This window comes from Pongo abelii, chromosome 13 (genome assembly GCF_028885655.2).
Source record: "Pongo abelii isolate AG06213 chromosome 13, NHGRI_mPonAbe1-v2.0_pri, whole genome shotgun sequence".
In the NCBI taxonomy this organism is placed as follows: Eukaryota; Metazoa; Chordata; class Mammalia; order Primates; family Hominidae; genus Pongo; species Pongo abelii.
Window position 1 is genome coordinate 21,643,403 of NC_071998.2, and position 19,364 is coordinate 21,662,766.

The following is a 19,364-nucleotide window of genomic DNA, read 5'->3' on the forward strand; positions in this document are numbered from 1 at the left end:
TACAATTGCTAGTCTGGCCAGGCCTACATTATGGTTAATATAGTACAGTTGACATATCAACTATCCACTAATATAGTCCAGCTCTGGGCTGGAATATAAGAGACTTTGATCACTACTCCATATACAAAACAAGAAGCAATCCTCATCCCACATCTCCTTAAAAATCACATGCTGTCTGAAGGCTCCTCCAGACCCACTGGCATCTGCTTTCCTCTTTATTAGTTACTGTATTACTGCACTAACATTCTTACAAGAATCAACTGGCTCAAGCCAAGGGATCGTCTGTTGCTGTGGAAACATGCAGAAAGGACATGCAGGGCCTTGACTTACTACGACAACTAAACTAAGCAACATGATGCTTCAGAAGGAAACTTTCTAGGGCCTTTCAGGAACTCCAGACAGAAAAAGGGCCAAAGTTTTCTAAAGTGAAAAACTGTCCCAAATCCACTTTCAACTTTCCACATTCCAGAAACATTTGAAGTCAAGCAGACCTACGTTTGAAGCTGCACTTGAGCCATTTATTACCTTGCTACCTTAGGGACACTGCTCAACTTCCACACTGATCTATTCTCATCTGAAATATGAAACTACCACTTAACCTGTGGAGCTACTGCTGGGATCTGAAAGTGTACCTGGTATACAGCAAATGTGCAGTATAATTAACTATCACGCATGAGATTTCCCTAAACTTCCCTCCACCACTGCTATCAATAGAATTACTTCTCCAGAAAGCTTCCCTTTAATTCACCCATGTCTCTTTCTTCTCCTACAAGAAATAACTTGTCACCGGGTGTGGTGGCTCATGCCTGTAATTCCAGCACTTTGGGAGGCCAAGGCGGGTGGATCACCTAAGGTCAGGAGTTTAAGACCAGTCTGGCCAACATGGTGAAACCCCATCTCTACTAAAAATACAAAAAGTTAGCTGGGCATGGTGGTGGGCACCTGTAATCCCAGCTACTTGGGAGGCTGAGGCAGGAGAGTCTCTTGAACCCAAGAGGCGGAGGTTGCAGTGAGCTGAGATCGTGCCATCGCACTCCAGCCTGGGCAACAAGAGCAAAACTCCATCTCCAAAAAAAAGGAAGAAATAACTTGTCAAAAGCATAATAAATAGGCTGGGCACAGTGGCTCACGCCTGTAATCCTAAAAACTTTGGGAGGCCGAGGGAGGCAGATCACTTGATGTCAGGAGTTCGACACCAGCCGGGCCAACAGGGTGAAACCCCGTCTCTAGGAAAAATACAAAAATCAGCTGAACATGGTAGCACACGCCTGTAGTCCCAGCTACTCGGGAGGCTGAGGCAGGAGAACTGCTTGAACCCAGGAGGCGGAGGTTGCAGTGAACCGAGATCGCACCACTGCACTCCAGCCTGGGCGACAGAGCGACTGTCTCAAAAACAACAAAACACCATAATAGTGCCCTACTGCTGTACTCTCTGTGGCTTGTCTCTCCTGTTCTCTTCCCCAACTCAGCCCTCATGATTGAGAGCTTTTCAACAGCTGCACTTGTGCTGCCTCCTTCATGGCCACCTGTTCTTCCTCGATATCCCCCACAGCTGGTCACCTCAATATCACTTCACCCAGCTGGTTTCTTCCTGCCTCTAAACCTACGTCTCTTTTCTGGATCTCTTAACAACCAAAGGAGTCATCCAAGGCTCAGCCCTAACCCCTCTGGTTTTTGCCTGTGCCCATCCTCCATAGGCGCTTTCCGCCAAGGCTGGGGCCAGTTTATTTTCCTCTCATCAATCTGTCATAGCTGACTGCCTATATATCTCTGTATAACACATCAGAAAGAGAGCTCCCGCCTAAAACCTCTCAATTTACTCAGCACACTTCAAAGCCTAAAGGCCTTGTAACTCCTTTCTCCCACTAATAGTAGCTGGAATTCACTAGATACTTTTATATATAACTGTAAGCACTTTATAGACACGCTTTAATGTAATCCTAAAGATGCCACATAGCATTATAAATTATATTATGCAACTTTTACAAAGGAGAAAACTGAGGCCGGGCAGTGGTGGTAGTTATATACATTGTCTGAGATCACAAAGCTAAACTCACACACTCAAGCAGTTTAGGATAGCATAGAATCTTAACCGCTAGAGCATATCTTAAAAAAAAGAAAGAAGGAAAAAGAAAACTAAGAGAGAAAAAGTGTCCAATCAGTTCTCTAAACCCCAAAGGAAATGCTGACCACTGCATATTACCAACCTCAATTACACTGTCAGGAATCTGGCTTTAAGTCACCAAATGCTTAGTTCACTAAGAAAGTCCTTCCTAGGAACTAAGTCAGCAACCATCTCTTTCCTTCCCTTTGCTGAAGGCTTGATGCACAAAGGACCGAGTATCCAACTCTATTCTCTCCCTTTTACCTTCCCTAACTGCCCGTCACCAAGATCTGTCAGTTCTACATAGGACCCTTGGATCTGACATTTTTGCCCATTTCTTTGTCAAACATGAGCATCTACTACATGTCAGACACACGGCTAGGCAGTGGAGATAAAACAGTAAGGGTAACACTGTCCTTGAATCAGGACAATCTTCCAACTACAGATCTTGGGTTCTGCTTCTCCCAAATCTGTTACACCTGGGACAGCCACAGCTGCCTGTCTCTTATCGCACCACACCCCTGCTAAAACAACTAAACACTGCAACAGAATGTGGTATATTCTAAGAGTGGGTAGACTTGGGGCTCAGCTACTAACTCGTGCTTTTTTAAGCAAGTCATTTCTCTCTAGGATTGCTTCTCTTCTATTAAATGAGGAAGGTAAACTAAGGATCTAAGAAGTCAATTTTAAAATTCTCAGACAAATGTTAGAGACCATCCAATGAAAATATCTCCTAATCACTTAAGGCCAACTTCATCTCGCAATCACAGCCCAGTTCAGTCCAACCTACCCGCTATAAAGTTGCATATTCGGGCATGTTACATGTTCCCACTAAGTTCTTATTGGGGGACTGATTTGCTTAGGAAGCAACATGGTGCAGTCAAAAATTCAGAGGCTGCAAACTAGCAGCACACCCACCAACCCATCCATCAAAAGGTTCCGCCTGGTTGGCACAGTAACTTGAGATTGCTGGGTCTGAATGCCTTTACACAGAGCACCACTATAGTGCACCAAAGCCTCAGTCTCCAACACTTCTACTGTCTCATGTCAAGCCAGCTTCTCTCGTATATGTTACCTACCTGGCCCCTTAAGGTTTGAATTTAGGGTAGACACTACTCCTATATGCCCCAGTAGTGCCCTATTCTCCCTTAGTTGGAATTTTTTAAGTGAATGAAAAGCCGCATTTCATTTCTTCTAGCTAAATTTCCTACTTCTTTGTATTATTAAACAGGTCTTTTCCACTCATGATCCTAAGCATCACACACAGGTAAGGCATCCAAAGGTCAAACTGCCATCCTACCTGCCCCATTTTTACTTGAGTTTGGCTGAGAACATTCTCTATTCACCTCTTCATCCCTCCCTGATTGGTTTAGGCTAACCTTGGGTTCTGCTTAGGCAATATTGCCTACCAAAGCTGTTCCCAGAGGGAGAGCTCCAGAAGTCCTAGCTGTAAATCAATCGCTCAACGATAGCAAACTCCTACCCCGCTTGGCAGTTCTTTCTCCAGACCTAGGTCATCTTTCGAGTTCCCTACTCACTCCTTCCTTCCTCGTAATCCAACACTCTGTACACCTTAAGTGCTTAAATGCTGAACTGCATTGCTACTTTTGTTTGTATCTCTCAAAAACGATACTTCCATTCTTATTTTTTTCTGCCCTCCTTTTCTAATAACTGGAGTTCTGTGCTCGGCTCAGACTTGCTTATAAGTCTGGAAAAACTGCGCCAATGCGGTTGCTTCAGAGACCGGACTAAAGGCACAGCAAATGCTTAATGAAAAGTTGCTGAATTGAACGGGCTTCTTCCGGCTCCGGAGCCTGCCACCCTACACTTGCTTTCTCGCTCCGCCCGCGCCCAGAAGCACTCAAACACGCTGAGAACCGAGCAGGCTTCTCGAGCCTAGGTTTCTGAATGACTGGGCCAGGGTCTCGTTTCCTCTTTGCACTGCTCCCTAACCTCCTAATTCAGCAAGGAGCACGAGTCACACACAAGCTCTCGAACCCACTGTGGACCGAGTTTCCAGACAAGTCCTCTCGCCCCAAACGCGCCCGCACTCTCACCCGGACCCCCCGGCGGCTCGCCGTGCGGCTGGGGCCCGGGGGCGCCGCCGTCCAGGATGGCGAAGGCCTCGTCGTTCTCGATGCCCGCAATCTCGCTCTCTTGCTGCGCCAAGAAGGCCGCGGCCGGGTCTTCTTCGCCGGCGCCGGCCACTCCGTTCCCCAGCGCGGGACCGCCAGGGGCGCCGGCAGGGGCGCCGAACGGATCCAGCTCAGCCATGGCGGGCAATTCAACGGCACGGACACCAACGGTGAGAGAAAAACCAATCGACCCACCGACACCACGCCCGGCAGCCACCGCTGTGGTGCCGACCGGGAGAGGAGAACAAGCGCGAGGAGAGAGACGGGTAAAGCGGAAGCCCTACCCGTGTATCCTGTCGGTCTAGGCGATGTTGGAGAGCCGAAAAGGGAGCAGCCAATCAGAGGACAGCAATGGTTCAGGAGCTACCCAATCAGCAAGTGGAGGGGCGGGCCCCCTAAAACAACTCGTGACTGGGGTAGCGCGGGAGGTGAAGGAGGTGAGCTGCGCGGGCCCCGGGAGGCGGAAGTGCTGCCTGGCAGGGAGCGTCCTACCCACACGGTCTGCTGGAGCTGGACTGACCAGGGACGGCCACCCCTGAGGGGACTCTAGTGCTGCACTGGGAGGTGAGGTGAAGTTAGGGCGGCGACGATTGGCCGATTACTGAAGAGGCATGCCACTTAGGCTTTCTGAACCTGTTTCCTCACTCGTAAAATGGAAACAAGAATCCTGGTCTTGCCACCACCCCCCCCGGGATTATTAGAAGATTGAATCCTAAAAAAAAAAAAAAGAATAAGAAGAAGATTGAATCTTTTTATGGATTTGCCCTGGCTTTATAAATTTAAAATATTTAATTCTTTCAGCCAGCCTGGATTATTTGCTCCCTTAGAGCCCATAGATTTACTGTAATTGATTCAGTCCACTCCGATTTTTCTCGCCCATAAGTATTTTTATTTAAAAATGAATATATCTTCTTCAGCGAAGCACTTTTGCAGCCATTACGTCTTTTCAGAGCTAGACAGAAGTTACTAAACCTGGAAAATTCCTTAAGGATCACTTGCTTCAAAGGGAGACACGGTGGCCCTGCTGTTCAAGGGGCGTCAGTGACCCAGAGAGTCAGTGACCAAGAGGAAACGCCTGTCTCCTGGGGACTTCCAAGATACTAGCTACAGTCTCTTATATTTACACCTTTCCTCCCTAAGGACAGCAGGAAAAAGAAAGTTCCGTGTTTCTTTTTAAATCAGGGAGATGTTGATAGCTACATGGCTCATTTTGTCTACATCACAGAAATAACAGTGGTTCCAGTTAATCATGCTCATGTTGAGGGGGAGTGCTTATGCAGGGGCCACCAGAAGACCCCTCTCCTTCACCACCACCACCACCACCCTAAGAAATGAAAAGCCAAAAAAAGAAACCAAAGAGCCAGAGGTCAACAAGAAGCTTCCAGAGGTAGTCAGCAGGGGACAAGAAAGTGTTTTTATAAAAAACACACATATCTTTGATGACAAAAAAAAAAAGGGGGATAGTTATGAAGGAAAAATGAAGCAAGTAAAAATTATTTAAAGCATATATTTACTTAAAGCATAATTTTAAAGTCATTTAAAGTATGAACTGTAGGAAAGTGTTGAAGAAAAACATTTAAGAAAGTTAAAATGTTAGGGTCTGCAATTGATTCTGTTTCCCTTTGTCTGTTGTTTTATGCTCATCCCTAACATATATTGGCAACAGTGCATGAAGTATTTTCACATTAGCCTTGACATAGTCTCATGAGGAAAAGAGGGGCAGGGACTACTATGAGAGAGCCCAAGGAAGACAACTTTTAGTTGCTCACAACAGTAGTAGCTCCGGAACAGACAGCATTCTTTCTGGGGAAATGCATGACTTTGGGAACTCTCCTGTGATTCCCTTGCTAGAGGAGGCATTACATATTATGCAAAAGCAACAAACATGTATACACTCAAAATTGGAGGAATAGCTGATGTGTTTACGGATGATTTCACAGAGGTGGCTTGGAGCTCAGTTTTGAAATATGGGGAACATTTAGAAGAGTCAATAATGAGGGTCTAATGTTAGTGTCACGTAAAAGTTCAAAGGTGGGAAAATGGCATGTTTTGGGGACAGTGAGTAAATTAGTTGGAGTCTGAAGAGCTCAGCAAGATGAATAATTGAAGGAAAATCTGGGGACAGATTCCGGAGCCCTGAAAGCAGTCCATGTTAAGGAGTCTTAATGGCAATAAGGAACCGTAGAAGGTTTCAGATAAAGGAATGTTTTGATCCACTGCTGCTTAGGAGGTTAATCAGGTCCCTGGGTGCAGGATGGATGGGGCAGAGGCTGTGGGCAGAGATGTCAGGAGTGACATGATGAAGGTCTGGGCAGGGCAGAGGTATGGAGCTGAGTGGGGAGCGTTGATGGGAAAGACGGTCCCAATAGGGAAGTGACTAACTTGGTGACTGACCAGAGGTAGGGGCTGGGAAAAAGGCAAGGGGAAAGGATGGAGTCATAAATCATGAATCTGTGAAATTGCCAGAACCATTAGTTTGAGGGCTTTGGGGGAGCTCAGGTGATTGCTGGGAGACAGAAGATTTAGAAGATGTCCAGGAACTAGAAGTGTGTAGCCTGCCATGATCCCTGGTGGACTGAACAAAGGGGGGTGGGCAATGGGAATAAAAGACAAGAGACAAAAGAGTATATTTGGAAGAAGGGGTCGGGGGCATTTTGCCTCTAGTGGACAAGGGCCCTGAGTTTTACACAGCCCTCCGTATTTATTAGGCAAAAGAGAGAGAGAAAGGGGGGGTGATTGTCGGGTAATTGTTAGTGGAGGTTTGATTTACAGCAGGCTTGCGAGACTGCATCCTTTGAACGATAGGCGCTAGATTTCTTAGATAACTTCAAGGAGCCCTGCACCAAAGAGTGATGTCCATCAGCAAACATTTTGGTGGCAGGTGCAGTGTGTTTGCTCACATCCTACATTCATGATAAACAGTTTGCTGTTTGATCATATAGCCTCCAGTGGAATGCTGAGTTGGTCATGATCCCTTTGGCCTTTTCGGCTCCCAACGGAAGTGTGTATAGGAGAGAGTGGGACCACAGATGGAGACTAGAGAGGGAAGGACTGAAGCCTAAATCTTGGAGGATGGCTATATGTGAAGGAGGTAGCGGGGTGAGTCAGAGAGATTGGAGGGAATTCAGTTAGAGCTGGGTGATGGAAGTCAAGGAGAGTTTGCAGAAGGAAGGAGTGACTAGCAGAAAGGTGAAGAATGAGAGCTGAGCAGATGCTCTTGGCCATCAAGTTCCCTGGTCACCTTGGTGAGAGAGATGTCAGTGAATGCCAGGAGTGGAAATCAGTTTGCAGTAGGTTGAGGGGTGGAAGCATAGTGGACATCTGTTGGTTCTGCCTGCCTACATCCAATTCCCTTTGTTCTGATACCAGCACTCCAATATTCCTTTGGGGAAACGTTCTTCCTCATTTTCAGTTTTGTGGTTTGGATTGAGCAGACCACCCCCATGTGGCCCAGGCCTGGCCAGTTAGAACATCCCATTCCCTGCCCAAATGATTGGGAATGGACAAGTGAGTCAAACCAGGCTCATGAGACTCAATTCCAGGACTGTTACTAGAATCTTAGGGAAAGAGCTAACTCTTTCTGCTGGAGCTGACAAGCAGGCAAAGTGTAAGCTTAGAGCTTCTTGTGGTCTTCTTGTCATCAAGAGGAGAGATTGAGAATGAGAATGAGGTCAACATGGAGGAATGCAGAGAGTGAGAAAGACAACTTCCTGTTGGTATCATTGAGGACCTGGATTCAGCCATGCTTGAAGTGAAAGATCTACTTCTGTACTTTTCGGCTCTGTGAACAAATAAATTCTATTTTTTTTCCCCTTAAGACAATTTTGAGTTGTGTTTCTGTCATAAAGAATTCTGCGTAATCCAGGCCAGGCACAGTGGCTCACGCCTATAATCCCAGCACTTTGGGAGGCCAAGGTGGGTGGACCATTTGAGGTCAGGAGTTCGAGACCAGCTTGGACAACATTGTGAGACCCCGTCTCCACTAAAAATACAAAAATTAGCCAGGCATGGTAGCGTGCACCTGTAATTCTAGCTACTCAGGAGGCTGAGGTAGGAGAATCGCTTGAACCCAGGAGGCGGAGGTTGCAGTGAGCTGAGATCACGCTGCTGCACTCCAGCCTGGGCAACAGTGTGAGACTCTGTCTCAAAAAAAAAAAAAAAAAATAGAATTTTGCCTAATATAGAATGAGAAGTGAGGGCAAATTTAAATGTAGAAGACATTAGAAAACTTTGCGGCTGGGCGCCCTGGCTCACGCCTGTAATCCCAACACTTTGGGAGGCCGAGGAGGGTGGATCATCTGAGGTCAGGGGTTCGAGACCAGCCTGACCAACATAAAGAAACCCTGTCTCTACTAAAAATACAAAATTAGCTGGGCATGGTGGCACATGCCTGTAATCCCAGCTAACTTGGGAGGCTGAGGCAGGAGAATCACTGGAACCCAGGAGGCAGAGGTTGCGGTGAGCCGAGATCACGCCATTGCACTCCAGTCTGGGCAACAAGAGTGAAACTCCGTCTCAAAAAAAAAAAAAAAAGAAAAGAAAAGAAAAGAAAAGTTTGCAATGAGGGCCAGGCACGGTGGCTCATGCTTATAATCCCAGCACTTTGGGAGGCTGAGGCGGGCAGATCACTTGAGGCCAGGAGTTTAAGATCAGCCTGGCCAACATGGCAAAAACCCACTTCTACTAAAAATATAAAAATTAGCCAGACATGGTGGCATGTGCCTGTAGTCCCAGCTATTGGAGAGGCTGAGGCATGGGAATTGCTTGAACCTGGGAGATGGAGGTTGCAGTGAGCTGAGATCATCCCACTGCACTCCTGCCTGGGTACAGAGTGAGACTCCATCTCAAAAAAAAAAAAAAAAAAAGGAAAGGGGAAAGGAGGAAAGGAGGGAGAGCTGTGGCTAGAGAGGGCTCTAAGATTGGAGTGATGTTTAGGTAGGAGAGACTTGAATGCTTGAATACATTTGTATGCCGAAAATAGAGGTTGAAGTTATAGAAGAAGGAGAGGTGGTGGAAAGGATGGGCTAAGGAGGGAGGATTTTAGAGGCAGAGACAAGGCTGAGGACAACTCTGAGGGACTCAATTGCTCCAGTAAAGTAAGAACCAGTAGAAAAGAGAGGAGAGATTTAGAACCACCAAGGGGAAACTCAATAGATGATGGCCAAGAAAGACCTAGAAGGACTGTATTGTTCTAGTCAGGGTTCTCCAGAGAAACAGAATCAATAGAAGATGCATAATATGTATACATGTATATATATTCATATGCTGGGGAACAAAATATCATGGATTGGGTGGCTTAAACAGCAGAAATTAATTTTCTCACTGTACTAGAGGTTAGAAGTTCAAGATTAAGGTTCCAGCTGATTTAGTTCTAGTGAGGGCTCTCTTCTTGGTTTGCAGATGGCCACCTTCACTCTGTCCTCACATGGCCTTTTCTCTTGTGTCTCTTATAAGGGCACTAATCATATCGGATCAAGGCTCTACCCCATATTACCTCATTTAACTTAATTAGTTCCTTAGAGGCCTCTACTCCAAATATAGCCACACTTGCGGTTAGGGCTTCAACATGAATTTCTGAGGGGACACAAATACATAGTCCATAGTAATGTGTATATCTCTGTGACTGTGTATATATACATGTATAATACACACATACATGTATGTATATGCATATACATGCACACATACATATACACATATGTATACATATGCATATGCACATACATGCATATATACATACACGCACATACATACTTGTATACATATGGGCATACATATGTGTATGCATGCATGCATGCATACATATACACATGTATACATACATGCATATACACATATACATATACACACATATGTATATATACATGCACATACGTACACGTATGTATTTATACATACACATACGTACACATATGTATACATACACATACGTACACATATGTATACATACACATACGTACGCATATGTATATACATACACATATGTACATATGTGTATGTACATATGTATATACATACACATATGTACATATATGTATATATACATACATAGAGACTGAGAGTGAGACAGATAAAGAGGGGCACAGATACAGAGATTTGTTTCAAGGAATTGACTCACATGATTATGGAGCCTGGCAAGTCCAGAATCGGCAGGGTAGGCCAGCAGGCTGAAGTCCCAGGAAAGAGTCGATGTTGCAGTTTAAGTCTGAAAGCAGTCGTCTGGCAGAATTCCTTCTTTTACAGGGAAGTCAGTCTTTTTCTTTCTTTCTTTTTTTAAATTAAAGTCTTTGGCTGGGTGTGGTGGCTCACGCCTGTAATCCCAGCACTTTGGGAGGCCGAGGTGGGTGGATCACCTGAAGTCAGGAGTTTGAGGCCAGCCTGGGAAACATGGGGAAACCATTTCTCTACTAAAAATACAAAAATTAGCCGGGCATGGTGGTGGGCACCTGTGATCCCAGCGACTTGAGAGACTGAGGCTCAAGAATCTCTTGAACCCAGGAGGCGGAGTTTCAGTGAGCCGAGTTCACACTATTGTGACAGAGTGAGACTCTGTCTCAAAAGAAAACAAAATTAAAGCCTTTGACTGATTGGATGAGTCCCGCTTACATTACAGAGGAAGAACTGCTTTACTCAGAGCTTACTGATTTAAATGTTAATCTGAAAAAAAACCTTCAGCCAGACGTGGTGGTTCACGCCTGTAATCCCAGCACTTTGGGAGGCTGAGGCGGGTAGATCACTTGAGGTCAGGAGTTCGAGACCAGCCTGACCAATATGGTGAAATCCCGTCTCTACTAAAAATACAAAAATTAGTTGGGTGTGGTGGTGGGCCCCTGTAATTCCAGCTGCTTGGGCGGCTGAGGCAGGAGAATCGCTTGAACCTGGGAAGCAGAGGTTGCAGTGAGCCGAGACCATGCCATTGCACTCCAGCTTGGGCAACAAGAACCAAACTCTGTCTCAAAAAAAAATTAGCCAGACATGGTGGTGAATGCCTGTAATCCCAGCTACTCAGGAGGCTGAGGCAGGGAGAAATGCTTGAACCCGGGAGGCAGAGGTTGCAGTGAGCCGAGATAGTGCCACTGCACTCCAGCCTGGGCAACAGAGCGAGAGTCCGTCTCAAAAATAAATAAATAAATAGATAAACAAATAAACAAATAAATAAATAAATAAAACTTCATAGGAACATCTAGAATAATGTTTAAAATTTTTAAATTTTTGGCCAGCTGCGGTGGCCCATGCCTGTAATCCCAGCACTTTGGGAGGCCGAGGCAGGTGGATCACCTGACGTCAGGAGTTCGAGACCAGCCTAACCAATATGGTGAAACCCCGTCTCTACTAAAAATACAAAAATTAGCTGGGCATGATGGTGTGCACCTGTAGTCCCAGCTACTTAGGAGGCTAAGGCAGAAGAATTGCTTGAACCTGGGAGGCGGGGGTTGAAGCGAGCCGAGATCACACCACTACACTCCAGCCTGAGCAATAGAGCGAGATTCTGTCTCAAAAGTAAAAATAAATAAGTAAAATTTTTAAATTTTTTATTTTAATTTCTTTGTATTTATTTATCTATTTATTTTATTATTATTATATTTTTTTGAGACAGAGTCTCGCTCTGTCACCCAGGCTGGAGTGCAGTAGTGTGATCTGGGCTTACTGCCAGCTCTGCCTCCTGTGTTCACGCCATTCTCCCACCTCAGCCTCCTGAGTAGCTGGGATTACAGGCGCCCGCCACCACGCCCGGCTAATTTTGTTTTTGTATTTTTAGTAGAGAAGGGGTTTCACCGTGTTAGCCAGGATGGTCTCGATCTCCTGACCTCGTGATCCGCCCGCCTCGGCCTCCCCAAGTGCTGGGATTACAGGCGTGAGCCACCGCGCCTGGCCTGTATTTAGTTTTAATTTTTGTGAGTACATACTAGATGTGTTCATTTATGGGTACGTGAGATGTTTTGATACAGGCATGCAATACATACTAATCACATCAGGGTAAATGGGGTATCCATCCCCACAAGCATTTATCCTTTGTGTTATAAACAATCCAGTTATACTGTTAGTTTTTTTTTTTTTGAGACGGAGTCTCGCTCTGTCGCCCAGGCTGTAGTGCAGTGGCGCAACCTCGGCTCACTGCAGGCTCTGCCTCCTGGGTTCACGCCATTCTCCTGCCTCAGCCTCTCCGAGTAGCTGGGACTACAGGCGCCCGCCACCATGCCCGGCTAATTTTTTGTATTTTTAGTAGAGTCGGGGTTTCACCTTGGTCTGGATCTCCTGACCTCGTGATCCGCCCTCCTCGGCCTCCCAAAGTGCTGGGATTACAAGTGTGAGCCACCGCACCCAGCACTTTTAGTTATTTTTTAATGTACTATGAAATTATTTTTGACTGTAGTCACACTGTTGTGCTAGCAAATACTAGGTCTTATTCATTCTTTTTTTATTTAATTAAAAATAGAGATGGGGTCTCCCTATATTGCCCAGGCTGGTCTCAAACTCCTGGGCTCAAGCGATCCTCTCCCCTTGGCCTCCCAGAGTGCTGGGATTACAGATGTGAGTCACCACACCTGGCCTACTCATTCTACTTTTTCAGTACCCATTAACCATTCACACTTCCTCCCTTCCTGCTCCCCCTATTCCCAGTCTCTGGTAATCATTCTTCTACTGTCTGTCTCCCTGATTTTTAGCTCCCACAAATAAGAAACAACATGCTGTTTGTATTTCATTTCTTTTCTTTTTTTTTTTTTTTTTTTTTTTGAGACAGAATCTTACTCTGTCGCCCAGGCTGGAGTACAGTGTCTCAATCTTGGCTCACTGCAAACTCCGCCTCCTGGGTTCGAGCAATTTCCCTGCCTCAGCCTCTTGAGTAGCGGGGATTACAGGCATGCACTGCCATACCTGGGTAATTTTTGTATTTTTAGTACAGATGGGGTTTCATCATGTTGGCCAGGCTGGTCTTGAACTCCTGACCTCAGGTGATCCACCTGCCTCAGTCTCCCAAAGTGCTGGAATTACAGGCGTGAGCCACCGCGCCCAGCCCAAAGTTTGTATTTCTGTGCCTGCCTTATTTCACTTAATATGATGACCTCCAGCTCCATCTACGTTGTTGTAAATGACAGGATCGATTTCTTTTTTTATGGTGAATAGTATTCCATTGTGTATGTATATGTACCACATTCCCTTTATCCATTTGTCTGTTGATGGACACTTAAGTTGCTTCCAAATCTTGGCTATTGTGAATAACGCTGCAATAAACAGGAGTGCAGATTTTTTTTATCTACTGATTTCCTTTCTTTTGGGTATATATCTAGGAGTGGAACTGCTGGATCATATGGTAGCTCTTTTTTTGGTTTTTTGAGGAACCTCCCAAGTGTTGTCTATAGAGATTGTACTAATTTACATTCCCACCAAGAGTGTCTGAGGGTTCCCTTTTTCTCCACATCCTCACCAGCGTTTGTTTTTGCCTGTCTTTTGGATAAAAGCCATTTTAATTAGGAATGAGATGATATCTCACTGTAGTTTTGATTTGTATTTCTCTGGTGATCAATGATGTTAAGCACCTTTTCATATACCTGTTTCCCATTTGCATGTCTTCTTCTTCTTTCTTTTTTTTCTGAGACAGAGTCTTACACTGTCGCCCAGGCTGGGGTGAAATGGCGCGATCTCCGCTTACTACAATCTCCACCTCCGAGGTTCAAGCGATTCTCCTGCCTCAGCGTCCTGAGCAGCTGGGATTACAGGTGCCCGCCACCGTGCCCGGCTAATTGTTTGTATTTTTAGTAGAACAGTGTTTCACTATGTTGACCAGGCTGGTCTTGAACTCCTGACTTCATGATCCACCTGCCTCAGCCTCCCAAAGTGATGGGATTATAGGTGTGACCCACCACGCCCAGCCTGCATGTCTTCTTTTGAGAAATGTCTATTTGGATCTTTTGCCCATTTTTAATTGATTAGATTTTTTTTTCCTATAGAGTTGTTTGAGTTTCTTATATATTCTCCTTAGTCCCTTGTCAGATGGGTAGTTCTGCAAATATTTTATCCCATTCTGTGAGTTGTCTCTTCACTTTGCTTTGTTGTTTCCTTTGCTGTGCAGAAGCTTTTTAATTTGATGTGTCCATTTTTGCTTTGCTTGCTTGTGCTTGTGGGCTTTTACTGAAGAAATCTTTGCCCAGTCCAATGTCCTGTAGAGTTTCCCCAGTGTTTTCTTGTATTAATTTCATAGTTTGAGGTCTCAGATTTAAGTCTTTCATCCATTTTGATTTGATTTTTGTATATGATGAGAGACGGGGATCTAGTTTCATTCTTCTGCATACTGTTTTCCTAGCAGTATTTATTGAAGAGACCATACTTTCCCCAATGTATGTTCTTGGCACTTTTGTCAAAAATGAGTTTACTGCAGATGTATGAATTTATTTCTGGGTTCTCTATTCTGTTCCACTGGTCTATGTGTCTGTTTTAATGCCAGTACCATCCATTTTGGTCACATTTGGTTATAGTGTATGCTGAGACCAGCTCGGTCGGGGAGACCCTAACCCAGCAGTGCTACAGGAATTAAAGACACACACACAGAAATATAGAGGTGTGAAGTGGGAAATCAAGGATCTCCCAGCCTTCAGAGCTGACAGCCCTGAACAGAGATTTACCTACATATTTATTAACAGCAAAAGAGTCGTTAGCATTGTTTCTATAGATATTAAATTAACTAAAAGTATCCTTTATGGGAAACGAAGGGATGGACCAAATTAAAGGAATAGGTTGGGCTAGTTAACTGCAGCAGGAACATGTCCTTAAGGCACAGATCGCTCATGCTGTTGTTTGTGGCTTAAGAATGCCTTTAAGCAGTTTTCCACCCTGGGCAGACGAGGTGTTCCTTGCCCTCATTCCCGTAAACCCACAACCTTCCAGTGTGGGCATTAGGGCCATTATGAACATGTTACAGTGCTGCAGAGATTTTGTTTATGGCCAGTTTTGGGGCCAGTTTATGGCCAGATTTTGGGCGGCCTGCTCCCAACAAGTGTAGATTAAGTCCAATGTTTGTTGATTGGCTTTCTGTCTGGAAGATCAGTCTGGTGCTAAAAGTGGGGTGTTGAAGTCACCAGCTCTTATTATTTTGGGGTCTATCACTCTCTTTAACACTAGTAAATTGGTTTGTATTAATTTTGTCTGGGTCCTCCTGTGTTAGGTGCATACATATTTGCAATTGTTATATCCTCTTACTGAATTGACCCATTTATCATGATATAATGGCCTTCTTTGTCTCTTCTTATAGTTTTTGTCTTGAAATCTATTTTGTCTAAGTATAGCTACTCCTGCTCTTTTCTGGGTTTCCATTGGCGTGGAATATCTTTTTCCATCCCTTTATTTTCAGTCTATGTGTGTCTTTTTTTCTTTTTTTTAGATGGATTCTCACTCTGTTGCCCAGGCTGGAATGTGCAGTGGCATGATCTTGGCTCACTGCAACCTCTGCCTCCCAGGCTCAACCAATTCTCATGCCTCAGCCTCCCAAGTACCTAGGATTACAGGCATGCGCCACCGTGCCTGGCTAACTTTTTATATTTTTAGTAGAGATGGGGTTTCACCATGTTGGCCAGGTCTCAAACTCCTGACCTCAAGCAGTCTGCCTGCCTCGGCCTCTCAAAGTGCTGGAATTACAGGTGTGAGCCACTGCACCTGGCCCACTCTAAGTCTTTTGATTGGTGATAGGGTTTGGCTCTGCGTCCCCACCCAAATCTCATGTTGAATTGTGATCCCCACATGTTGGAGGAGAGGCCCGGTGTGGGGTGATTGGATCAAGGGGTGGACTTCCCCCTTGCTGTTCTCATGATAGTGAATGAGTTCTCATTAGATGGTTGCTTTAAAAGTGTGCAGCACCTCCCACTTTGTTCTTTCTCTTCCTCCTGCTCCACCATGGTAAGAAGTGCTTGTTTCCCTTTCACCTTCTGCCATAATTCTAAGTTTCCTGAGGCTTCCCAGACATGCTTCCTGTACAGCCTGAGGAACTGTGAGTCAATTAAACCTATTTTCTTCATAAACTACCCAGTTTCAGGTAGATCTTTACAGCAGTATGAGGACAGACTAACAAAATTGATGAGTTTGGTCCCTTAACATTCAATGTTATGCCAGGCACGGTGGTTCACGCCTGTAATCCCAGCACTTTGGGAGGCTGAGGTGGGCAGATCTTGAGGTCAGGAGATCAAGACCATCCTGGCTAACACGGTGAAACCCCGTCTCTACTAAAAATACAAAAAATTGCCGGGCGTCGTGGCAGGTACCTGAAGTCCCAGCTACTCAGGAGACTGAGGCAGGAGAACCATTTGAACCTGGGAGGCGGAGGTTGCAGTGAGCTGACATCGTGCCATTGCACTCCAGCCTGGGCAACAGAGCCAGACTCTGTCTCAAAAAAAAAAAAAAATTCAATGTTATTATTGATAAGTAAGGACTTACTCCCGCCAGTTTGTTATTTGTTTTCTGGTTGTTTTGTGGTCTTCTCTTCCTTCTTTTCTTCCTTCCTGTCTTCCTTTTAGTGAAGGTAATTTTCTCTGTGGTATAATTTAATTTTTTGCTTTTTGTTTTTTGTGTATCTGTTGTATGTTTTCTGATTTCATATTATCCTGAGGCTTGCAAATACTTTTAACCCATTATTTTAAGCTGATAACAACTCAACACCGTTTGCATAAACAAATAAACTTACAAGCAAAAAGAAAACTAATAAAAACTCTAACTTTGTCCCTCTGCTTTTTTTTTTTTTTTGAGACAGAGTCTCAGTCTATCGCCCAGGCTGGAGTGCCAGTGGCACAATCTTGGCTCACTGCAACCTCTGTCTCCTGGGTTCAAGTGATTCTTCTGCCTCAGCCTCCCAAGTAGCTGAGATTACAGGCGTGTGCCACCACACCCAGCTAATTTTTGCATTTTTGGTAGAGATGGGGTTTTCACCGTATTGGCCAGGTTGGTCTCGAACTCCTGACCTCAGGCGATCTGCTCGCCTCAGCCTCCCAAAGTGCTGGGATTACAGGCATGAGCTACCACGCCCGGCCTGTCCCTCTGCTTTTTAACTTTTTTTTTTTTGAGACAGGGTCTTGCTTTGTCCAAACTTTTTTTTTTTTGAGACAGGGTCTTGCTTTGTCCACTCAAGCTGGAATGCAGTGGCAGCTGGGACTACAGGAGTGCACCACAACGCCCAACTAAGTTTTGTATTTTTAGTAGAGATGGGGTTTCACCATGTTGGCCAAGCTGGTCTCAAACTCCTGACCTCAAGTGATCTGCCTGCCTCGGCCTCCCAAAGTGCTGGGATTACAGGCATGAGCCTCTGCGCCCGGCCAATAGTCTGTCTTTTTCTGTATATTTACTATTACCAGTGAGTTTTGCATCTTCAGGTGATTTCTTTTTGCTCATTAACATCCTTTTCTTTCTGACTGAAGTATTCCCTTTAGCATTTCTTGTAGGAAAGGTCTGGTGTTGATGAAATCTCTCAGCTGTTGTTTGTTTTGGAAAGTATTTCTTTTCCTTTTCTTTTTTTTTTTTCCTTTTTTTTTTTTTTTTTTTTTTTTTGAGACAGAGTCTCATTCTGTCGCCCGGACTGGAGTGTATTGATGTGATCTCTGCTCACTGCAACCTCTGCCCTCCGGGTTCAAATGATTCTCCTGCCTCAGCCTCCTGAGTAGCCAGGACTCACAGGCATGAGCCACTGCACCCAGCCTGTTTGGGAAAGTATTTCTCCTTCATGTTTGAAGGATATTTTCTGCAGACATACTATTCTAGGGTAATTTTTGTTTTCCCCTTCAGCACTTTAAATATGTCATGCCACTCTTTCCTGGCCTATAATGTTTCCACTGAAAAATCTGCTGTCAGAAGTATTGGAGCTCCCTTGCATGTTATTTGTTTGTTTTCTCTTGATGCTTTTAGTATCCTTCCTTTGTCCTTGACCTTTGAGAGTTGGATTATTAAGTGCCTTGAGGTAGTTTTCTTCGGGTTAAATACGCTTGGTATTCTATAACCTTCTTGTAGTTGAATATTGATATTCTCTAGGTTTGGGAAATTCTCTGTTATTATCCCTTTGAATAAACTTTTTGCTTCTATCTCTTTCTCTACCTCCTCTTTAAGGCCAATAACTGTTAGATTTGCCCTTTTGAGGCAATTTTCTAGATCTTGTAGGTGTGCTTCTTTTTTTTGTTGTTGTTGTTTGAGGTGGAGTTTCACTCTGCCACCTAGTCTGGAGTGCAGTGGCACGATCTTGACTCACTGCAATCTCCGCCTCCCAGGTTCAAGTGATTCTCCTGCCTCAGCCTCCTGAGTAGCTGGGATTATAGGCATGCAATACCACGCCTGGCTAAGTTTTGTATTTTTAGTACAGACAAGATTTCACCATGTTGGCCAGGCTGGTCTCGAACTCCTGACCTTAGGTGATCTGCCCACTTCAGCTTCCCAAAATGTTGGGATTATAGGCGTCAGCCACCGTGCCCGGCTGTGCTTCATTTTTATTCCTTTTTTTGTCTTCTCTGACTGTATATTTTCTTTTCTTTTTTTTGAGACAGTCTCTTTCTCGCCCAGGCTGGAATGCAGTGGTGCAATCTTGGCTCATTGCAAACTGCCTCCCTGGTTGAAGTGATTCTCATGCCTCAGCCTCCTGAGTAGCTGGGACTACAGACGTGCACCACCATGCCCGGCTAATTTTTCTGTATTTTTAGTAGAGATGGGGTTTTGCCATGTTGGCCAGGCTGGTCTCAAGCTCTTGGCCTCAAGTGATCCACCTGCCTCGGCCTCCCAAAGTGCTGGGATTACAGGCATGAGCCACCGTGCCCAGCCAAGTTTTAATTATTCTTATAATTTATTTATAATATTTATTTTAATTATTCTTACTTTATAATTTCTTACTATAAAAGCAGAAATTCTGAAGTTGAAAAATGCAATTGACAAGAACGCATCAGAGTCTATTAATAGCAGAATTGATCAAGCAGAAGAATTAGTGAGCTTCAAGACAAGTTATTTTGAAAATACAAAGGCTGGGTGCAGTGCCCATGCCTGTAATCCCAGCACTTTGGGAGGCCAAGGCAGGCAGATCACTTGAGGCCAGGAGTTTGAGACCAGCCTGGCCAACATGGCGAAACCCCACCTCTACTAAAAATACAAAAAAATTAGCCGAGCGTGGT

The 19,364-nt window shown here is 44.9% G+C and overlaps 1 protein-coding gene across 6 annotated transcripts in view; it reads right to left on the reverse strand.

The window, feature by feature from the left end:
- The window catches only part of CLTA (clathrin light chain A), a 120,159-nt gene that overhangs the window by 90,776 nt on the left and 10,019 nt on the right, over positions 1-19,364 (reverse strand). For 2 of the 6 annotated variants that reach the window (XM_054519721.2, XM_054519722.2), the window contains exon 1: positions 4,162-4,517. The exons of 1 other annotated variant lie outside the window; for it this stretch is intronic. In XM_054519721.2, the coding sequence (XP_054375696.1) occupies positions 4,162-4,378 (217 nt within the window). In that variant the 5' untranslated portion in view covers positions 4,379-4,517. Of the gene's footprint in view, positions 1-4,161; positions 8,050-19,364 lie in introns of those variants that run through there. 3 more of the 6 variants (XM_054519723.2, XM_002819625.5, XM_054519720.2) reach the window with 3 other exon arrangements.